Genomic DNA, 24,182 nt, shown 5'->3' on the forward strand with positions numbered 1-24,182 from the left:
CTCGTAATCAGGGAACTGCCGGAAGGCCCTCGGTGCTGGACCTCAGCGTCCGGGCAGAACGATGGGGGTGGAGACGCTCCTTCAGGTATACCCGGCTGAGGCCGTTTAGGGCTTTAAAGGTCAACACCAGCACTTTGAATTGTGCTCGGAAACATACTGGGAGCCAGTGTAGGTCTTTCAAGACCTAGAGAGGCCAATATGGGAGAGACATGTTTTGTTGCAGCTGGGGCAGAGAGTAGCTTCCGTTCGTGCCGATGCAGCCGTACAATGACGATTCTATTCTTGGCCCTCCTCTCATCACGCATCCCTCCTCTGGTCACTGCTTATAGGTGCATGAACTGTCTGCCTGTCTCCAGGCACTGTGATTATCTGCAAGGGGTTATTACACAGTGGGCTGAATGTTGCCCGCCTTCATGTCATGTTTGCAGCCATCTTTGTAGCGCAGAGTTGGTCTGCCAACAGGCCTGGTGCCCAAAGCCTGAATCCATAGACCACGTCCTTGGGGATCCTGCCATCTTCCATTCTGTGGATGTGACCAAGCATAATTTGGTGTGTGTGTGTTAGGTGATAAATGTAAGACAGCTTTCCTCCAACCTAGTTCCTTACAGCTGTTTTAGACTACAACACCCCCCAGCCCGTGCAGCTCTATAATGTCAAGGCTGATGGGAGTTGTAGTTCAACAATAGCTAGGGGCATTAGATTGGGAAAGACTGGTGGTAAGTTGCTCTTAAAGCCATGGTTTTCCCAGTAGTGATGTATGGAAGTGAGAGCGGGACCATAAAGAAGGCTGATCACCAAAGAATTGATGCTTCTGAATTATGGTGCTGGAGGAGACTCTTGAGAGTCCCATGGACTGCAAGAAGATCAAACCTCTCCATTCTGAAGGAAATCAGCCCTGAGTGCTCACTGGAAGGACAGATCCTGAAGCTGAGGCTCCAATACTTTGGCCACCTCATGAGAAGAGAAGACTCCCTGGAAAAGACCCTGATGTTGGGAAGGATGGAGGGCACAAGGAGAAGGGGACGACAGAGGACGAGATGGTTGGACAGTGTTCTCAAAGCTACCAGCATGAGTTTGACCAAACTGCGGGAGGCAGTGGAAGACAGGAGTGCCTGGCGTGCTCTGGTCCGTGGGGTCACGAAGAGTCGGACACGACTAAACGACTAAACAACAACAATAAAAAAGAGCCACAGCTTATTCATCAACCTTGCCATAGCGAAGGCTGGAAAGCAAGGTCTAAACTGCGGGAGGCAGTGGAAGACAGGAGTGCCTGGCGTGCTCTGGTCCATGGGGCCACAAAAAGTTGGACACGACTAAATGACTCAACAACAACAACAACAAATTGCTCTTTAAACTGCTGTAGCAAATACCACTTATTCGTATTCCTGTAGCCAGAAGTGGAACTCCAGAACTCAGACTACTTCTTGTTCTTGGGGTGTTGTTGTTAAAGCTAGTATCAGAAATTGGTGGGGAGTATATCTCATGTATCTGCATTGTTTTTTTCTCAAGTACAGTACACTGCTAGCTTTCCCGTGAGGATGACTCTTCCTTCTTCAATCCTGGTGGCAAGTCACATAAAAGAAAATCCCTTCCTGCTTTCGTATGCGTACCTCGTAGGCACAATGCATTTGGAATATTGCCTTTCCCTTGTAGACAGAATACTAATGGCTTTATAGCTACAGCTGCCTTCGTAGCACCTTACAAACTTCCGTCTGTGTCACCAAAACACTGTACAGGATGGCATGAGGCCACAGTGTTTGTAACTTGATATTCCTGTCTCTCTCTCTCTTTTAATGCAGTTTTGAAACAGCAATTCTGAAATATTTAACATATTAAATAGGCAGCAGATTTGTTCATCTTTTCTGAGTATCTTCTCTGCTCATTGAATTGGCTATTTTGGCTGCAAGGACACTGTTTGCTCCATCAGTTTCTGACACTCCTCCCATACCTGAGGAATAATACCATATTTTTCACTCTATAAGACACACCAGACCACAAGACGCACCTAGTTTTTGGAGGAGGAAAACAAGAAAATAATATTCTGAATTTCAGAAGCCAGAACAGCAAGAGGGATCGCTACGCAGTGAAAACAGCAATCCCTCTTGCTGTTCTGGCTTCTGAGATAGCTGAGCAGCCTGCATTCGCTCCATAAGACGTACACACATTTCCCCTTACTTTTTAGGAGGGAAAAAGTGAGTCTTATAGAGCAAAAAATACGGTACTTCTATCTCTGGGTATTTTGAGGTGCGGTGTTGTTTCCGAAGGAATCACACAAGGAATTCTCTTAAACAGAAGAGCTTTTGTTTCTGTTTATACTTGCTGGGAATTGTGGCCTAGTCACCACCTCTGCCTACTCAACAACTCACATCCCTTTCTAAAGTACCCTCTTCCCATCAGTATCATGTGATACTTCTGGATCCTGGGCCCTAATGGAAGTTAATTATTGGTGCTGCTTATTCATGTCTCCACAGCCATGTGATTGTGTAGATCGTGAATAGTTATCTGACCGCATTCTCCCTGAGAGCAATTGGGAACAATGGACAGTATATGGCCCCATGGTCAAAATCTATACAGGCAATATAGACCACAGCTGGACTTCAATTCTGCTGCTCTCTTTTGGTTCCAGCCATGTTCATGCACCAGCCTGCCATTCAGAAACCCAATGTTCCTCAGATATTTTAATTTTCCATTTTACAATATTTCAACAGCAAAAACTAAATCTAAACAAATTCAACCTCCCTTTTCTTCCCCATCTGTGGTTCCTTATCTTACTGCATAACCCATTCAAATCTACTTACAAATTTAACCTTTTTACTCCCTTTATTTCTTACTGCTCGTGTTTATGTCAATCCTTCTAGCGTTTTTTAATTCATATATTCAACAAATTTTCCCCATTCTATTAAAAAAAAGTCTCTCGTTTTGATCTCTTAGTCTCCCATTAAGTTTTGCCATCTCTGCATATTCTATCAGTTTTAATTGCCAGTCGTCTTCCATTGGGACTGCTGCTTCTTTCCATCTTTGGGCAGCAGAAATCTAATGTTGCTCATCAGACTTCTGTCTAATGCTATTGCTCTCAGTTCCCTTTTCTTCTGTCCTTCTAACTTGACCAGTAACAGAACGGCTGCCGGATGAAGAGACCTGTTCACCATGACTACTAAAGGCAGTCAGTTCCTTCCACTGTTTCAGGGCTGCCTTCCACAGATGATTGACACCTTTCCACACCTGAAGCAACAGAGTGCTGTTGCACCTGAAGGACAGAACTCCATCCTATTTCCTGCAATAGTCAGACCCAGCTTACACTTATGAACTTCAACACTTGAGTGTATTCGTGATCTCTGAATCATACCAACTGTAGCAGTGTGCCATATTTTTTGAAGGTGTCCTCTGCTTCCAGTAAACCAGGCATGGCCAAACTTGGCCCTCCAGTTGTTTTGGGACTACAATTCCCATCATCCCTGCCCACTGATACTGTTAGCTAGGGATGATGGGAGTTGTAGTCCCAAAACAGTTGGAGGGCCAAGTTTGGCCATGCCTGCGGTACACTTAGTAACATGAGTCATGGAAAGAGGGAAGGAGACTGGGGATAAGATAATACTATGGGCTGAAGTCAGACCTGTTCATACTTGGAAATCAGTGAGATTGAGGTGATCATGATTACCTCAAGTCCTATTAATGTCATTGGATCAAACCCTTTGAATTCTTGCGAAGTATGAGAAAGGGGGTATGATGCATTTTCAGACGTTTGACTACTTTTCTGCTCTGGTGTAAAGCTAAATGGGAAATCTTTTTAAGGATTTTGTAAAAGACAAAAAAAAAAAAAAGTTTTAAAGATCCAACCTGGGGCCAAAGATTGCTTATTTGGTAGAGCAGGTGTTCTGAACAACTTTACACAGTTCCGCTGTGAATCCAAAAAAAGCAGGAAAAAATAATTTTCTTCTAAATTTACTAACCGCTTATTAGTTTTTTAATCACATTTGAACATACCAGTTTCTCGCAACAACAGAAACTGTACCGCCAGGCAGCAGTGATTTTCCATATTGTTTGATTGGCGGTTATTGAAATTAAAATTGTCATTTCTAAAAATAAAGCTTTTTTCTTCTATGCAAAAGAACCAGTATCAGATTCGAAGAGACAGCAGAGGTAAATTATGTAGCTGCTGCATTCCTTTTTATTATGTAACTTGTGTTGATATATGTTATTATGTTTGCTTTCCCCCTTATCATAATATAAAAAACCCCAGCAATAATATATTCTTTTTTAAAAAAAATCTATAAATGCTAAATCAAATACTAGACCCCGGGCCTACTTAGATGAAACTCTAAGGAAATTAATGCAGGTAGAACAAAAGTATGTTATGGAACATAGCCAGGGTTTTGGGGACCTGTCTAGAAGCAATGAGGCATTCATTGAATATCTATGCTTTAGTCAAGAAAGCTATCTTCTCAGCTGCTCTTAGATACAGACCTTTCCAGAATTGGTTTGAAGGCCATTTTACACTATGCATTCGATTATACTTGCAAAGTTGCATGATACAATTATATTCACATTCACTTTTCTCTGTTTAGGTTTTGACATATATTAGTTGTCTGAACCTCCTGGCAAATAAAAGGGGAAGAAATGGAGGCAGTGAGAGATTTTACTTTCTTGGGCTCCATTATCACTGGACTGCAAGAAGATCAAACCTATCCATTCTTAAGGAAATCAGCTCTGAGTGCTCACTGGAAGGACAGATCCTGAAGCCACCTCATGAGAAGAGAAGACTCCCTGGGAAAGACCCTGATGGAGGGCACAAGGAGAAGGGGACAACAGAGGACGAGATGGTTGGACAGTGTTCTCGAAGCTACCAGCATGAGTCTGACCAAACTGCGGGAGACAGTAGAAGACAGGAGTGCCTGGCGTGCTCTGGTCCATGGGGTCACAAAGAGTCGGACACGACTAAACGACTAAACAACAACAAGTTGTCTGAACCTATAAAGTTGTAGATCTACAGTATCTATGTGTAGTTTGTGATCTCCTTGTGTTAATGGATGGGATGGATTCTGAATATTCTGCCGAAGTGCGAGCTTTATCCTTCAGAGGGGAATATGTGTGGATCCGAAGAATCTCCCCCAAATCCTCCTCTTCTAAAGAGCTCTCAGACAAACAAAAACGGGGAGCAGATATTTTCTATGTTTGGTTTTCCACTTCCATCTTGAAATGGAGGGAGGTAGAAACCAGTGGTATTCCTGCTCTTAAGGAGGGAAGTGTTCTCCACTTCTTCCATTCTCTTTCTGTTTTCTGATCGGGTTTCTCAGCTGTTTCTTTAATCCCATTCCTTGTGCGGAACACGCACTGCGTTTGGTAGCATATATAGAAAGCAGGGCTTCAGTTTCCCTGAACAAGAAGTCCATATCTGAAGAAAGACCGGTGAAAGGAGTACAGCCACTGAAAATATCTGCATGGACTTTATTTGTTGTTGTTAAGTCGTGTCCGACTCTTCGTGACCCTATGGACCAGAGCACGCCAGGCACTCCTGTCTTTCACTGCCTCCCGCAGTTTGGTCAAAGTGATGCTGGTAGCTTTGAGAACACTGTCCAACCATCTCGACCTCTGTCGTCCCTTTCTCCCTGTGCCCTCCATCTTTCCCAACATCAGGGTCTTTTCCAGGGAGTCTTCTCTTCTCATGAGGTGGCGAAAGTATTGGAGCCTCAGCTTCAGAATCTGTCCTTCCAGTGAGCACTCAGGGCTGATTTCCTTCAGAATGGATAGGGTTGATCTTCTTGCAGGCCATGGGACTCTCAAGAGTCTCCTCCAGCACCATAATTCAAAAGCATCAATTCTTCAGCGATCAGCCTTCTTTATGGTCCATCTCTCACTTCCATACATCACTACCGGGAAAACCATAGCTTTAACTATACGGACCTTTGTTGGCAAGGTGATGTCTCTGCTTTTTAAGATGCTGTCTAGATTTGTCATCGCTTTTCTCCCAAGAAGCAGGCATCTTTTAATTTTGTGACTGCTGTCACCATGTGCAGTAATAATGGAGCCCAAGACTTTATAGGGGAGAGAATTGTTTTTCCATGTCTGCTAGCAAAGAGAGAAGTAGCACTTAAGACTAACCAGCTATGAAGAACCTGTGGTCCTTCATATGTCATTGGAGTACATCTCTCAGCAGCCTCATGGTCAATGGTTCCTGATCATTAAAAAAATGATGATTTGATTTGGTCAGGTCCCCCAGTTTCTCAGTTGCAGTATAAAAAGCAGCAGGGCCCTCAAAAACATGTTCAAGGACTTAAACGGTGGTACATTTAACAAAAAATCTGCAACTGGCTAAACATTTCAGCAAACAAAAGAAGCAGCCAGTCCCCCAGTTCATATGTATGTACTTACGTGTGTGCATGCACACACAGATACACTCTTGGCATGGGCAACGCGAGACATTTTGTTGCCTCAGGTGCAACAGCAAATACACATACAAATACATATTTTGGCACCCGAGGTTGAATAAAAAACAACAAAAGATGTGCATCTCCCTCTCCCTGGCAGTAAAAATGCAACAATAATAAACTGAGTAACGTTCTGCCCTTTCATGATGCTGAATGATGCACAAGGCAGCGGAGGTGACCAGAGCATAGATTACTGAATCCAGGTTATTCGTGATCTGATAGAGTCATAATTGTACCCATAGTCAAAGTATGTAGAAGGCTTTCCACTTCACCTGGGCTGATGCAGGAAGACCTCCAAAGGCCCACTCTTTCAGACCCCGTCTGAAGCAGACTGCATTTGCATGTGATGGTGTCTGTCTTGTCCAGGCATAGGCAAACTTGGCCCTCCAGATGTTTTGAGACTACAATTCCCATCATCCCTGACACCACTGGTCCTGTTAGCTAGGGATGATGGGAGTTGTCATCCCAAAACATCTGGAGGGCCAAGTTTGCCTATGCCTGATCTTGTCTATATACTGTACACATTTTTTCTTCTCGGCAAGACTTTTTCAGTCTGCAGTGAACACTTGAGGGACACTCTGTGGTACTGTGTTGCCTTTTAGGGGCTAATTTTTTTGGTGTGCTATAGTCTCACTGCTTGAATTCATTAGTAACTTGAGTTCTATCAGATTGCCGTGAAACCCAAGATCTCAGTGTTGGTCACTGGAGAAATGCCAACATTGAAGAGAAAAATATAGTTCAGCCAACATGCTTGAGGCCATGGAGAGCCTACTTAATGAATAAAAGAACGTTCTCTAGACAGATGGGGAACGGGATTTTTAAAATCACCTGAAGATTATGTCGATAAATATGAAATGTGCTTATTGGATACATTTTGGGGCATGTAGTTTTATGTAAAGTTATCTAAAAGGGTTCAGTAGGCAGAAGGTAGCATTTAGATTGAGGGAGATGTTGTCTCACATCTATTGCATCTCGATTCTAATTCCTAGTTCTATGGAAATCAAAGATAAATGCTTTATGTTAAATAGATGACATTAGGGATGAATGGCAAATGAAATATGAAATATTCAGCATGTATTGAGCTACACAAATAATTAATTCCTAAAATGTCTTATCATTTCATCAATGGCATTTGTTTTCCTTACTGAACTAATTCGGTGCTATATGTTTCCAATGTTGTGATTCTTACTTTAAGTAAAAAAAAAATAAAAAAAAATGTAATTTGGCAGTCTGCAGAGGAGGACACCCCAATGTCCTCTGGTCAGAGATATATTGGTAAAAAAATCCTTATTCATTTGTATTTTCCATATCATTTGCATTCCCTCATTTAAAATCCCGTATTGCATGGTCAAATTTTCAAAGAAACAGTACTACATGCAAATTTGAGCCAGAAAAAGCAGCATAATGCATATAACGAAATAAGAAGATAAAACATTCCAACTGCAGGCATTAGTCTTGGTTATAAAAGTTGTAGTTCTAATCCATAATGCTTAGTGGGTTTTCAGCATAGGAGGTGTGTGTGTGTGTGTGTGTGTGTGTGTGTGTGTGTGTATGCTCACAATTGAAAACTATTATTTGCAGGACTTTTTATGTCACTACCATATGCAAGTTACTTGTTCGTAATGAAAAAGAGTATTGAGTTTTTGCAAAGTGGTTTTTCTAAAGTAGATTATTTTTTGTTGTTCATCCAATGTAGTATCATTTAGTTTGATGCTGTCTACGCATAACCTTTATTTTAGAGGTAAAGAGAATGCAGCTTAGGCCGTGCATGATGTGTAGGAGCTTTTATTGATGAGACCAAGATATGGTTTGGTGGTTCCTTGTGTTAGCTTGGAGGCTGCCAAAGGATTACTTACACACAAGCTGTCCCTGGGGAAAGAAGACCCTTCAGCTCCTTCGAAATTTATGCTAATAATAGTTTAGCACTGAAAACTCCATTCATTTAACATCTTGAGAAATCTCTAGCATGCATTACTCATGTGTCTTGGAAAAATTAAGCTCCAAGTGTATGGAAAATTAGTTAATTCATACTCTGAGGAATGTTTAGTTACATATCAGCTTTATTTTAGGAGTTGTGCTCCGAGCCCCAAAACCCATCCCTCATGGAAATAAAGACACAGTGGAGATAGAATTTAGTTTAAATGTTAATGGGCAAATTGGCCACAACTTTATGGAATACACAAATGTGACTGGTATTGACTTAGGCATTGGTATCAAAACTATATCTGGCTCCTGCCCCACCCTGCAGGAACCCTGTAAGGGTAAACAACCAGCAGGGGGATCTCTGTCAGTGTATATTGACTGATGCTCACCCCTGGGGTTCCCGGGGGTCCTGGCATGGCCCTATCCCCTCTCCGGGCTTCGGACGAGATCCAGACCTCCGAATTCCTTTAACAGAGTACTCTATTCATTGGAGGGGCAGGTGATGGTGATTTAGGTGATTCCCCTAAACCAATGGCTAACTGCCAAACCTTACAAAGTTGTGACGATTGCTAAGAGGTAGGCAAAAACCAAGTGGCCACAGCCAATCTGCCAAATTGGAAAAAATTCCTACCCGGCCCCCGTTCCAAAACAGGCGGCCAACCGAAGTCCAAAGCAAGGCCAAACATGACCTAATCAACGGACGGGTGAGCAGGTGTTCGGCAGCACGAAGCAAAAGGAGGTCCCTACGTCGCACTGCCAAATAGTTGCGCCTCGAGGTCCCCCAGGCCACCCCAATAACTCACACTTCACACATCAATTTTTTTGGCATAAATTTGGCCACAACTTTATTTAAATACACACACGTGAGTGGCTGCTTAGGCTTTGGTTATGACTATCTGTCCTTGCCCCAGGGACAGAACTGACTTCCGGATTCCAGCGGAAGCCAGTCAGGGAGAACCATATTGGGGAGAAATGAAGCTGGACATCAGTCCCTCATCTCTCACCCTCATGCCCCCTGGGGCTTGCACGGCCCAAGTCCGATGCCAGGGCCTAGGACGAAAGGGATGGCAAGCCCCTAGATTCCTTTAACGGAATTCCCTTTCCGCACCACCATTGGAGGGGTAGGCACTTACCCCTCCACCAACCAATTTGAACCAATGCCTAACCGCCAACCTTACAAGTTGTGACAATTTGCTACGCAGTAGGCAAAAACCAAATGGCACCAGCCAATCAGCCATATGGACAAAATTCCTCCCAGGCCCCTGCCCCAAGGCAGACGACCCCATGACAGGCATAGCAAGGTCAGAGGTGGGCAGGTGATCCAGCCCAAGAGAAGGCCCCAGGGTGCGAGCCCTGTATTTAAGACCTCTGACCCCTCCCATACTTTAGCAACATAAGATTCTCCCCAGCAACACTCCTTGCCCAATCACATCATGTGGCCAATTTGCCCAACAACAGTGGGGTGGCCTTTTTGGCCCCCACCGCAACACATGCTCTCTATTATTGAGAACACGCTATACCCCCAACCCCCAACCTTTGCCACGATGCCAGTTGGCTAAAGGCCACTGGCATAACTGTGGCACCACCATCTTGGAGCGGGGCAAGCCCTACCCACAATCCAGTTGGGGAAGAGTTTCAGGGGCTGAGCACAACATGGAGCCTCTGTTAGGAGGATCCAACTTGTAGCAGAAGCAGAAGCACATTATACTGTACTTGTTTAAATCATGTGGGTTTGGGTTTATGCCCACTGTTTCTAAGCCTCCTTTAATCTCACCTTTCCTGATTAGGTTTGGCAAGAAAAAAGAGGAGAAAGGTGCCAGAGGTGATCAGAAGGGAAACTCCAAGCATGGCACCCTCAGAGAAGAGGACCTGGAAAAGATGAAGGAGGAGCGGGAAAGGTGAGTCTGAGCGACAGGTATATTTTGTGGTTCGAGTTCCCGATCCCCGCTTTGTGGAATGAAGACACACAGACACAGAGTATAAGGTTAATGGGCAAGAAAAGGCCACAACTTTATTGATTACATCAAGTGAGAAGGTCTTGGCTTAGGCATTGGACCACGACAGATTGACTCCACCCACTCGGAGAGGGGTGAGCCCAAAGGGGGTTTATTCACCAGAAGGTGGAGCCTGTTGATGCTAATACAACTATAAGCTCTCCCCTGATGTCACCGAGGGTCGTGTCATGGCCCCCCGCCACACAGGGCATCGGACAGGCTCCACGACCGCCAGATTCCTTTAATGGAATACCCAAATTTGAAGGGGTAGGTGATGGCCACACCTAGCCCTTCCACACACCAACAACACATTCCAATGCCTAACCTAACCGCCAATACCAAGAAAGTTGTGACGATTGCTACGAGGTAGGCGAAAAAACCAAAAGGCCTAATGCCAATTGGAAAAATTCCTACCAGCCCCCCTGGGCAACCTGGGCAACCAACCTAAGGTCCATAGCAAGGTCAAGAGAAAACTAAGCCCTAAACTCTAAGGGAGTGGAGGGTGGGTGACTCGCAACGAGAAGGCGGAAAATGAGGCGGAATGGCTGGCGCAGCAGTAACTTAAACTGCAAACCACGCCCTCTCCAAGCCGCCTGGGTGGGCGCTTACCTGTGGGTCTGGTGCGCCAGCCAGGTGAGTGGGGCAGAAATCGCGTCCTGCCCACAACACCTCCCCTCTTGGAAGAGGAGAGGCTTTGTCCTGTGTTCATTGAAGATGGGCGAGAAGCCAGAGCAGATACAGCTTCCATGGCACCTCAGTCCCAGACAGCCATGTTGTTTAGCAGCCATGTTGTTTAGCTCTCCTCAGTCTTTTGCCAGACTCTTGAGCCACAGCAAGCCTCACTTTGCTTCGCTACACACTGGTTTTGTTTGTTTGTTTGTTTGTTATTATATTTTTATTGAGTTTCCATTTTATAATATTTAAACACATCCTCATTATCCACCTAACTTCTTTTGCTCTTACGAGCTTTGACTCCCCTCCCTCCCGCCTCTTGGTTTTTAGAGTTAAACTTGATATCATAGCATTTAAGCATTCTCCAACTTAACGTTTCACTCAATCAAAATGTCACAATTTTTGAATCAATATAGAAAGGTAAGAATAATTATCATTGCAAGTCTTCTCACAACCCTGCTAGTGTTAATTGCTCACAATGGTCCTTCAAATATTGTATAAATTTCCTCCAGTCTTTTTGGAATACTTGATCGTGCTGGTCATTTCCTTGTCAGCTTCGACATTTCCGCAAAGTCCATCATCTTCATCTGCCACTCTCCTTTCATTGGTATTTCTTGTTGTTTCCATTTTTAATAATAATAATAATAATAATAATAATAATAATAATAATAATTTATTTATACCCTGCCCATCTGGCTGGGTTTTGCCAGCCACTCTAGGCTGAAAGGATTCTTGCTGCAGTTGTTGCATACATAAATAATTTTTTTCTCCCTTTGGTATCTCTTCCCCCACTGTACCCAATGAAAATTCTTCCGGTTCTTCTTAACAAAAGTGTTTTTATACATTTTCTTTAACTCATTATGTATCATTTCCCAGTAAGCTTTTACCTCTTTACATGTCCACCACACACTACACCAGGCTTCCTCAACCTCGGCCCTCCAGATGTTTTGATACTACAATTCCCACCATCCCTGACCACTGGTCCTGCTAGCTAGGGATCATGGGAGTTGTAGTCCCAAAACAGCTGGAGGGCCGAGGTTGAGGAAGCCTGCACTACACACGGCCTTTGTTTCCTTGCATCTATTATTAGCATGTTTCACCGTACTAGTGACAAGGCCCATGCTTGATTCCTAACATCCCTGGAAAAGGGGAACACTTCTTCTCACTCTCAGGTCACTCATTTCGGTCAACCCACATCGTGAACCATCACTGTGCAGCCATCTCTAGCTTGGATGCTCTGGCATTTCAACCCAAAGCAGGCAGCGGGGGAGTAGCTTGGAGATGGTTGGGAAACACACTGAGTAGTGGTACCTCTATGTTCCCTTCCCCCAGAACAGCCAGAAACAAACTGGTTAAGGGTTCCGTGCAAAAACAGGGCCAAAGTTCATGGTTTCAGGCAAATACCTGTTTGCAGGTCAGTCACTCTGGACAGATTATTTTGGCTCTCAAACAGCACAAGGAGTTGGCTAGGTTGGAAGGAAAGCAACCATATGAGATTCTTCGTTGACTGCAGCTGGAATTTAACTTCCTTAACTCTGGCCCTAACCAGACAGTCATGTCTGAACCCTGTGTGCATTGAACATCCTCTTTACAAATCACTAGAGCAGGCATAGGCAAACTCGACGCTCCAGATCTTTGAGACTACAATTCCCATCATCCCTGACCACTGGTCCTGCTAGCTACGGATCATGGGAGTTGTAGTCCCAAAACATCTGGAGGACTGCGTTTGCCTATGCCTGCTCTAGAATCTGTCCTGCCACAGCTGTACCTAGGATTTCCTTGAACCTGCCCAAAGTGAGTTCTCCCCCAAGCCTTTGCACTGGCCTGCTTAGCTTCTGTCTCTGAAAGATAATTAGTCTAAACTAATGGGTGGAGATAAGGGGCAGGTTTGTGGATTTAATTAAGGACCCCCACCCCATCTCTTCCTTCATAATTCAAGCTGCATCTGTTTCTGCACTGAAAGAGTTGGTGGGGGAGGGAGACAGGTCCCAGGTACAGGTGAACCCTCCTCAGGTGTTCCTTGTCACACAATTGCATTCATGCAAGCAGGTGGAATGACCCTGCCTACTTTGTCACATCACTTTTTATGTGTTGTGAAGGTAACATTTGCAGCAGGGAGCCAGCTGTAAACATTTAGCCTCCATGTGCGATTTAGAGCCCTGATCTTCCAGGGAGCAAGAAAAGGTAAGTTTGTGGTGCATGGCGTACGCACATCATTTAGCTTGGTGGGTCACAACTTGTGACCAGAAGGCTAATGGTTATTGTTTGTTTGTTTGTTTGTTGGGGCATTTATAAACTGCCAACTCGTAAGAAAAACAATGAAAATCCTTTAAATGTCATAAAATACAAGACCACATCACCCAGCAATGAACAAAATTAATTCTGTTAATTAGTTCTGGTTGCTCAGTGCAGCAAATTGTTTCATTATAGTTTGTTTATAACATGATTTTCTACATAAAAATATGATCAAAGCTTTATAAGAATGATGAAATCTTCTAACAATATCTGACAATCACAAAATCAGCAGCCATGCCAAACAAACTGAGAAGCGAAACACTACCTTCCCCCCAGTTTCTGTTATGGCACAACTGACAGTCTGTCTAGTAGAAATGGATCTTTATCCTGAATATACATAAGTGGTTTTTACAAATTAATTAGTATTTGGCCAAGGTTTGCACCGGTGGTACTGAAATTTCTGTAACATATGCCTAGTACTGCTAGCCTGGGTTCTCCTTAATTTTCAACTTCTAACTCCCCCTTTGCATGCTGGCAATTTGAGAGGTATGTGTCCTTCATTTACAGGAGCCAATGTCTTTTATTAGGATCCTGGCAAGCTAAGAAGTATGCGTCCCATCTGTTAAAGGGCCAGTGTCATTTGCAAAATCGTTGGCAGACTTGAAGGAATGATCCCGTCTGTTTCTAGGGCTAATGTTCCAATTGGACGTGGAATAATTGTTGTTAACATTTCTTTTAGTGATAAATTCTCCTCTGAAATAGAATGTATTCCCTGGAGTGACAGTTAATTGGTAAGAACCTATTAAAAACAGTCAGTTCAATGCCTTTATAATTCTGGTTTATCTTCTCTAATAATTATTCACCTTTCTGACCTGGAAATGTTTGAGACTGAAATGGAGAACAGCAGGTGTGCTTAGAAGCTGATGAACCTAGATGATATTTTTAACTCACATATTTGATTCTTATCCCACAATTAACGAGAGCTGAAATATCACCTTTTTTTTCCACTGGGCAATTTCATATCCTTTTAATTCTGTTGTAAGGGGGGGGGGGTTTGCTTATCCAATGAATTCCCAAAGGATGACTTGAGATAAGCAGGCTATTTCTGTTTTCTCTGTCATATCTACATAACCTCACTCTCAAGCTCACATTGCTTGGAGCAGTGGTAGCTAGCAACTGCGTCACAAGTCCATTGCAACGTGCAGGAATGCTTCGTACTAGCAGATGCATGCAGTTCCACAGTTTTTTCCTGTCTAATCTGATGAGCCAAGCTACTTGAGAAATATCTGGCTTCAAACCCATGCTGTCTGCGACCACCTGTACTACTGGTTGGGCACTCAGTGATTATTTTATGCTGCCTGTATTTTTGGATGGGTGGATGGATAAGATGAGTGATAGCTTGTTTGCATGGGACGCGGGTGGCGCTGTGGTTTAAACCACAGAGACTAGGACTTGCCAATCAGAAGGTCGGCGGTTCGAATCCCCGCGACGGGGTGAGCTCCCGTTGCTCGGTCCCTGCTCCTGCCAACCTAGCAGTTCGAAAGCACGTCAAACTGCAAGTAGATAAATAGGTACCGCTCCGGCGGAAAGGTAAACAGCATTTCCGTGCGCTGCTCTGGTTCGCCAGAAGCAGCTTAGCCATGCTGGCCACAAGACCCGGCAGCTGTAAGCCGGTTCCCTCGGCCGATAAAGCGAGATGAGCGCCGCAATTCCAGAGTCGGTCACGACTGGACCTAATGGTCAGGGGTCCATTTACCCTTTACCTAGCTTGTTTGCAGATACAAATCGCCTGTGTGATGCTTCAGTCATCAAATGATGAACACGCATTTACAGTGTGAACTGGTCCCTAGGGAAGACAAGTCTGAAGTAACTCAGGAGCCTAGTTTGGGCTGGTAAAAATAATTTATTGCTCAGCCCTTGGAAAGGTAGCAGATGATATTAACAACAAGAAAAAGGGAAAGCTTCCTTCCTTGTGACATATAACTGGGAGGGGTGGAATTGCAGGAGAGTTTAAAAGATAAGCTCCAAGTTATCCAGTTGAGTGGAACTTTAGTGCTTTATGTTGTTATTGACTGCTCACCTAATGATAGCTTACATAGACAGTAAAGATGAGTTTTATAACCCTGTCCCCAGATTCACTAATCCCATAATGTATAATGTAATTCAGGCCTAAGATTTTAATGCACATATTGGCAACGGCGACTGCACAGAGAGTCGGTGCCATAGATCTTGCTGCCACTATGACTTCACTAGCTGCATACTTTGTCTTGCCTTCCAAATGGACGAAAGCTTCAGGAAAGATTTACTAGAATGTAGACTCTGCACATTCCTTACTAGGAGAGAAATTAATTTATCGTAAAACGTAACAATTGACGGGCCCGGAGCTGAAAGGAGTATTGTATGTGGTGTGCGAAAGCCACCAGGTACAAACAACTTGGCCATGTAGGAGATTTTAATTGCTCTCCTAATTCGGTATCTGGACCATAAAGAAGGCTGATCGCTGAAGAATTGATGCTTTTGAATTATGGTGCTGGAGGACTCTTGAGAGTCCCATGGACTGCAAGAAGATCAACCCTATCCATTCTGAAGAAAATCAGCCCTGAGTGCTCACTGGAAGGACAGATCGTGAAGCTGAGGCTCCAATACTTTGGCCACCTCGTGAGAAGAGAAGACTCCCTGGAAAAGACCCTGATGTTGGGAAAGATGGAGGGCACAAGGAGAAGGGGACGACAGAGGACGAGGTGGTTGGACACTGTTCTCGAAGTTACCAGCATGAGTTTGACCAAACTGCGGGAGGCAGTGGAAGACAGAAGTGCCTGGTGTGCTCTGGTCTATGGGGTCACGAAGAGTCGGACACGACTAAACGACTAAACAACAACAACAACAAATTTGGTATCATTGGTAAAAGTTCGTTAACCTCCTACTGCTCACTTTCCATGCCTGATAACATGGCAGATTTTGTTGGTGTTGGTGGTGAAGGGAAACAGGGAGAGAATTAGTCTGAGGCCAAGCACTCTGGCCTAACCCTGTGCTGCTTTTCAGAAGAAAGATTCTGATACACCGCCTTCCTTCCACCCAATACTGAGGCCCCCATTAACCAAGGACTGGTGGAATAGGCCAATGTAGGATTTTGTTTTGTTTTAGCGGGTGTCACAGGTTTACATATTCCAGTGGTTTTGGCTTGCTGTGGCCCATGCACAGTTTCACATGTGGTGCACATCAAATGCAAAAAAACCCTGGGTTCCTACAATACTGCTAGGTAAAAACTGCATTTTCGATGGAAAGTGCAAGTGCTGTCCACTCTGGGCGTGAAGCCTCAAAGAAGTAGCTGCTCTTTGGATGATAGGAGCCAAGCCCAACCAGTCAGATAAGAATTAGCCAGTCTAGCCAGCCATTGAGACTGGAGAGATAAAGATTGCCTTGGTCTAACGCAGGCTTCCTCAACCTCGGCCCTCCAGATGTTTTGAGACTACAATTCACATCACCCCGACCACTGGTCCTGCTAGCTAGGGATCATGGGAGTTGTAGGCCAAAAACATCTGGAGGGCCAAGGTTGAGGAAGCCTGGTCTAACGCGTAACACCAGACAAGTGTAAAAATACCAAACGTGCTCTCTTCTTCTCCCGCCAAATCACTCAGTTGTGTTGAGAGATGTCTGCAGAGAGAATGGGGCCAACCTGTCTGATCAGCCTGACCTCATTCCTGGCTTGGTTGTCAAGAAAAAAGAGTGAAAACATCTCAGAGAAGTCAGAGAGAAAGCTTGCTGTCACACGAAGCAATTCCTTCTGTGAAGCAAATGTCTTCAACGCACAAAGTGGAGAGGGTTACGCTGAAAGCGGCCATCTTGGTTCTGACTGGGCCCAACTGATGGGAACAGTTCTGTGATAAACATTTCCAGGAAATCTTCAGTTGTCACAAAGGCTGACGGGTGAGCTCTTCAAAAGAATTTTAGTTAAGGAAGCACAATGTCCTCTGTAAGTGTAGATTGGCTAGAATGGCTGTCAAGTGTCTTTTCAACAGTAAATGGGATGTTCTGACACCTGGCAGGGATGATCACAGCCATTTAGCCCAATCAGCCAAGAATGTGCAGATGTCAAGTCTTACCGCTGAAAAACAATCCATACAAGCCTGTGGTAAATTGCTTTTTAAATTGTTTAAATACCTGACCACCACTTATGTGTGTATTATTTAGATTTTCTTATTCACATTTCTACAGCATGGGCGCCATGTTTTCCTATTCCTTCCTGTTTTTAAGTGTCTTTGGAGCTGTGATTGGACCTGGCTTTCTTTTCAGCCAAAGCTCAAATGTGCAGATTACTTCCCTTCCTCACCACCGGCACTGACTGCTTGTGCGTTGGAGGTTCCTGTGGAGATGCTGGCACAGAGAGTGTAGTCCACATTGTAAACATAGCTAAGCTGCACCCCTTTGAATCTTCTGGTAAATGTTCAGTGCCTTTCATTCCTGGAAGAAGCTGCTTATCTATGAGTGGCAATAGCCAGACAAAACCAGTCAGATGACAACTGGCTAGCCATTTAGACAGGCAGGACACGGGTGGTGCTGTGGTCTAAACCACAGATCCTAGGGCTTGCCAATCAGAAGGTTGGCGGTTCGAATCCCCACAACGGAGTGAGCTCCCGTTGCTCAGTCCCAGCTCCTGCCAACCTAGAAGTTCGAAAGCACGTCAAAATGCAAGTAGATGAATAGGTACCACTCTGGCAGGAAGGTAAACGGCGTTTCTGTGCGCTGCTCTGGTTTCGCCAGAAACGGCTTAGTCATGCTGGCCACATGACCCGGAAAAACTGTCTGTGGACAAATGTCGGCTCCCTCGGCCAGTAAAGCAAGATGAGTGCCACAACCCCAGAGTCGTCCGTGACTGGACTTAACGGTCAGGGGTCCCTTTACCTAGCCATTTAGACACGATAATATTCGTTGGTCCAGCCAACAATGTGCTAAAGCTGTAGGTGAAAGTCACCCTTGACACATCAGTGAGGTGACTCAAAACTAAAGATCCGTTCTTCATAAGGAGGCCACTGCTGTTCTTCATTTCCCAGGGATACAGTTTTCGCAGAGAGCAGATTACTAGTCCTTCGTAATCCGAGCTATTGTCTCATCAGAGTGAATCTGTTTTATGGTACGCATAAAGTCACTGTGTAACTCCTGCTTTTCAAAATTTGGCTAGACCAGCTTCAAAGGCTTAAAGTCTACCCATAAAAGGAAAACATTACAGTGGTGCCCCGCAAGACGAATGCCTCGCAAGACGGAAAACCCGCTAGACGAAAGGGTTTTCCATTTTGGAGGTGCTTCGCAAAACAAATTTCCTATGGGCTTGCTTCGCAAGATGAAAATGTCTTGCGAGTTCCTGCAGGTTTTTTTTCCCTCCCCCCCCCCCCTTTTTCTAAGCCGCTAAGCCACTTATCAGCTTATCCACTAAGCCGCTTATCAGCTGATCCGCTAAGCCCCTAAACCGCTAATAGCGCTAAGCCGCTAATGGGCTTGCTTCGCAAGACGAAAAAACCACAAGACGAAGAGACTCACGGAACGGATTCTTTTCGTCTTGCGAGGCACCACTGTACTTTAAGTGTATTTTCTTTTTAATTGAGATGATTCAGTCTTAAACCACTACAGATTAAACTTTCAATATGGGGAGAGGCAGTTTTCCTTTTCTGAAATGAAAAGGCTACTCATTTTGCTTTTTAATATCCTTGTCTTTGAAGATCTATCTAAAGTAAACCAGATGTAATGAGTAGCTTGTACTTTGTGATAATTTGTCCTCTTCTTAAAAACTGAATTTAATATTAATATCTGTTGAAAGATAGCTGTTTTCTTATTTACCTCTTTCTCCTAAGTATCCCCACTGAGATTATTATTTTCAGGAGAGCCTTACATATTTCTGCTGATAAATAAATAGAGATACACACACAAAAATGGGTGTATATATGTAATAATTTATTGTATTTTTCCACAAAAGCTCATGATAGAATATAAATTGTAAATATAAAGGGCCATAGCCAATGCACTGCATCAGACGTTGCTCTCCTTGTCCTATCCCCTCCAGTCCCTGCCCCTTCTCCTGCTCCCTCAAAATAAGCTCCGGAAGGAAGGTTGGGGGGATTCTCTGGAGCAGATGGGGGGGCTTACTGGGGAAGAGAGGGAACAAAGTCCCATTGAGCCAATGGAACTCCACTGGCACAACCTTGCATACAGTTAAATCTTGATGCTGGCTCCTTTGTGATAGGAGCTTATTTTCTTAATAAAAACACTTGTGCCTGTGGTTTTCTCACTGGAGAAAATAAGTGTATAAGCAGAAAAGTAAGAAGTTGAATGTACATCTGGCTCTTATTTTCAGCAGCCGGCAAGGACTGAATATTTAAGCAAGTGATTCTCAGACTTAGGACTTTGCAAATGACTTCAAGTTTGTGGTTTACTTCTAGGAAGCCTTCCAACACCGTAGAATTGTTCTCCCCTGTCTTACTGGACCTGAGCCTTGCTCATGTTAATACTCTTTAAATCAGTACGTATGTTCTGGAAAGTGGAATTTAATATTGCAGCTCTGAGCATCCTGCACAAGCTACATTCATCCCACAGAAGAAGAAGAAAACATTTTTATTCATGTGTATGGGGAGAGAGAAAAGCTGATTTACGCGGCATGGTAAGCTAAACTATGGCTTGCTGGGACCATGCAAGCATCTGGGCAAAGTTGCTTCACAGCCACTTTCATAGAATCCTAGAAGTCAGAAAGGGCCATGAGGGTCATTTCATCCAACCGCCGGCAATGCAGGAATCTTTTGCCCAACATTCTCCTGCCTAGTCGTCTTCTTTTCACTCCTGTGCCAATCTTGGCTACATTTCAAGTTTAGTGAAGAGAGAGCTTAACCATAAGCCTGGGTTCAGACATTGTTGTTGTTGTTTAGTCGTTTAGTCGTGTCCAACTCTTCGTGACCCCATGGACCAGAGCACGCCAGGCACTCCTGTATTCCACTGCCTCCCACAGTTTGGTCAAACTCATGCTGGTGGCTTCAAGAACACTGTCCAACCACCTCGTCCTCTGTCATCCCCTTCTCCTTGTGCCCTCCATCTTTCCCAGCATCTGGGTCTTTTCCAGGGAGTCTTCTCTTCTCATGAGGTGGCCAAAGTATTGGAGCCTCAGCTTCAGGATCTGTCCTTCCAGTGAGCACTCAGGGCTGATTTCCTTCAGAACGGATAGGGTTGATCTTCTTGCAGACCATGGGACTCTCAAGAGTCTCCTCCAGCACCATAATTCAAAAGCATCAACTCTTTGGCAATCAGCCTTCGTTATGGTCCAGCTCTCACTTCCATACATCACTACTGGAAAAGCCATAGTTTTAACTATATGGACCTTTGTCGGCAAGGTGATGTCTCTGCTTTTTAAGATGCTGTCTAGATTTGTCATCGCTTTTCTCCCAAGAAGCAGGCGTCTTTTGATTTCGTGACTGCTGTCACCATCTGCAGTGATCATGGAGCCCAAGAAGGTAAAATCTCTCACTGCCTCCATTTCTTCCCCTTCTGTTTGCCAGGAGGTGATGGGCCCAGTGGCCATGATCTTCGTTTTTTTGATGTTGAGCTTCAGAACATATTTTGCACTCTCCCTTTTCACCCTCATTAAAAGGTTCTTTAATTCCTCCTCACTTTCTGCCATTAAAGTTGTATCATCTGCATATCTGAGGTTGTTATTTCTTCATGCAATCTTAATTCCAGTTTGGGATTCATTTTAGCTCAATGGGGCATGGGAATAAATAAGACCAGGGAGGGGCAAAGTGGATTTGAGTTCTTCTCTATGAGCCCAAACATCTTCGTGGTCCCAGTAAGACACAGTTTGGATTATTGTGACCTTTGAACCAGGCCTGTATATTTGAAGGGATGCTGGAGACTTGAAAATCTATTTCTAACCTATGCAGTGTTTCATCTTTTTTCTTTTCTTTTCCAAGTGATAGTGGATATCAATGTTAAGGCAGGTTGTGCCCGAAATGGATAGCAGAAATAGATTATTATTATTATTGCTTCTAAAATAACATTATATAGTAATTGTATTGATAGATATAGAAAGATATTATACTAGAAAATCTTACTGAATTTCAAATAAAACATAGCTAATGTTATTATAACCACAATGCAATGTTAGAACGAGTGTATCTGTGTTGAATCTCCTATACTTTTTGCATCTTATTCGGTAAGAGTTAATTCAACACAGCATTTCTGTTCATTGAATATTCCTGACTTAGCAGCACTGCTAGGTTCTGTGGTTTAGACAAAATAAAGTTTTGGATGGGATCCCAGTTTTAATAGTCCCAATTTATTATAACCATTGAACCCTGATCAGATCACAGATTGGATGAGGTCCCAGTTTTTTAAATGTCCCAATTTACTGCTGCCTCAGAACCCTGATAAGAATACATATTTGATTAAGGTTGGGTTTTTGATATATATATATTTTTATAAAAATCAGTTAATTACTTTTAGATTCTTATTAGATCATAGCAGCATTGCTATGGTATGTCTAATTTATGGGGGAAAATATACTGGCTGGTGTTGTGCTAGACAAGGTCGTCATTCTATTTTATGCTGACTACATGAAGTTATCAGATTTCTGGTTTCCAAAGAAACAGCAAAAGCACAAGACAAAAGGATAGGATAGTCAGATCTTCTGCTGGTATACACACCAAAGCATGTAGCAGCAGTTTCACTTCTCCACTGGCTATTTAAGGAATATGGTTGACATACAGGCCAGTGTAAACAGTTTGGTATCTTTCCATCCATAGAGTGTGACGCAGCATTTAGAATAAAGTAGTAACTTTAGAATAAAGTTCTAACTAAAACAGACTTGGAACTTGTCAGATGTGCTGCACTGCTCTTGACAAATTGTACTTTTGAGTAATTCAAAAACAGAAAACTTCTGTGGACCAAAATGGAAAACTTATGTGTTTCTTCCAATTTTCCATCCTACAGTAGCAATATTCACAGATGTTCTATTCAGGGCATTTTCACTGCTTCGTTTGTGACTATACCACACTTTCTGATACAGCTTAATCTGCTACTGCTAAACCAGGAAATGCTTGCAGGAAGAGTTAAGACAGTTGTGCTTGCACCTGAATTGAATTCCAGCAGATGTGTGTGCAACAGATCCCTTTTCTATTGATCTTCTACTTGTCAGACGTCTTCTTTTATCAAACTCTCACTGGTCATCTTTTGAAAATAAATAACGATGATTTAAAGTAATTGTCAACCTTAAAAAATGGCTTTCCAAGTCTTGCAGAAGGCATCTCTTTCTCACTCGCTCTGTTGGTGCTCCCTTCCCCGGCCAAAAATGTTTTGTAGAATTGGGAGGGATATCACACTGTGTGTTTAACTGGTGATAAATCTTTTATACTGTTGCAGTGCAGAACAGTGTGCTTTCAGCCTTCTGTTTTTGTACTCCTACTTCTCTAGCCTCACAGTGAATGCCTATTAGGTCAGTTCACCACAAATCAAGTTTCTCATACATCTTTGATAGGGATGGAAATAGAGGGTTTTCGTACCTGAATGGCCTTCTTTTCTGTTGTTGTTGTTGTTTGTTTTGTGGCTTATAGACCACAGAGGTACCTTGGTGCCATATGATGATTTTTGGAACTGCATCAAACCATGGTTTTAGTGCTGCAGCCCAAAATTCAGCCTGTTGTAGCCACAACTGAATTCTCTGAATATGTGCCATACAACATGATTTCCCTCCTTCCTCCATATTGTCATTAACAAATGAAAGCTTACACTATATATATATATATATATATATATATATATATATATATATATATAGACACACACACACACACACACACACACACAGCTCCATGAAAATGATGAAAATTGAAACGATGTCTCTCCTCTGCAACCTGGAATTTATCTATATTTTCTGTACCACCCTTAACGAAAAGCTCTCCAAGCAGTTCAGAAATGAAGTGTAAGAATGGAGCACAGAAACAAAACCTTCAATAGCTAAATACTTGCCTCTTTGTGTCCTATAGTTTTACATTGGTCAATAATTTTGTGATGATAAGCACTCAGAAGAAAGATAAGCACTACCATAGTTTAAGTTATTGAGCCAGGGCTGAAAGACTACATGCATTGTAAATTATTTGCACAGTGTATGGAGAACAAAAGTCAAGAGCTTGTTGCAAGTTGGAGGTTGTCAGGATCAGGCAAGAACTGAGCTAAGGACATTGCCGTTTGTGTACTAGCCTTCCTTGTGGTGAAACAGTTATGGTTTGGGGAGAGAAGGAGGGAGGGGGCGGGGTAGTACAGTTGAACCTCCATTTACATAACCCTCTGGTTATGTAAACTTTGGGATGCGTGCGCAGCAAACCCGGAAGTATTTTACTGGGTTTTGCCACATGCGCATGCACAGAAGCGATCCTCAGGTTGTGGAAACCTCGGGATCCAACTGGACCTCTGGAACGGATCCCATCCACAACCGGAGGTACTACTGTAACTCCTTCCTAGGCAGTAGCATGGCTGCCTCTCACACCATTGTTAAAAACAAAACAAAATAACCATTTTGGTCTTAAGGCCGACTCTGGGGTTGCAGCGCTCATCTCGTTTTATCGGCCGAGGGAGCCGGAATACAGCTTCCGGGTCATGTGGCCAGCATGACTAAGATGCTTCTGGCGAACCAGAGCAGCGCACGGAAATGCCGTTTACCTTCCCGCCACAGTGGTACCTATTTATCTACTTGCATTTCGATGTGCTTTTCAACTGCTAGGTTGGCAGGAGCAGGGACCGAGCAACGGGAGCTCACCCCGTCACAGGGATTTGAACCACTGACCTTCTGATCGACAAGTCCTAGGCTCTGTGGTTTAACCCACAGCACCACCGACGTCCCATGTTTTTGGTCTTAGACTGACTGTAAATGCTTTGCCTGTGGTAAAGACAAAATCTGAATTTG

The 24,182-nt window shown here is 43.7% G+C and overlaps 1 protein-coding gene across 2 annotated transcripts in view; it reads left to right on the forward strand.

Annotated features, from left to right (window-relative positions):
- PARD3B (par-3 family cell polarity regulator beta) overlaps positions 1 to 24,182 on the forward strand; it is a 652,714-nt gene that overhangs the window by 418,765 nt on the left and 209,767 nt on the right. For both annotated transcript variants that reach the window (XM_079976360.1, XM_079976361.1), the window contains one exon: positions 10,136 to 10,246. In XM_079976360.1, coding sequence (XP_079832486.1) covers positions 10,136 to 10,246 — 111 coding nt within the window. The remainder of the gene's footprint in view (positions 1 to 10,135; positions 10,247 to 24,182) is intronic.

The sequence above is a fragment of the Podarcis cretensis genome, assembly GCF_951804945.1.
Source record: "Podarcis cretensis genome assembly, chromosome: 1".
Taxonomy (NCBI): Eukaryota; Metazoa; Chordata; class Lepidosauria; order Squamata; family Lacertidae; genus Podarcis; species Podarcis cretensis.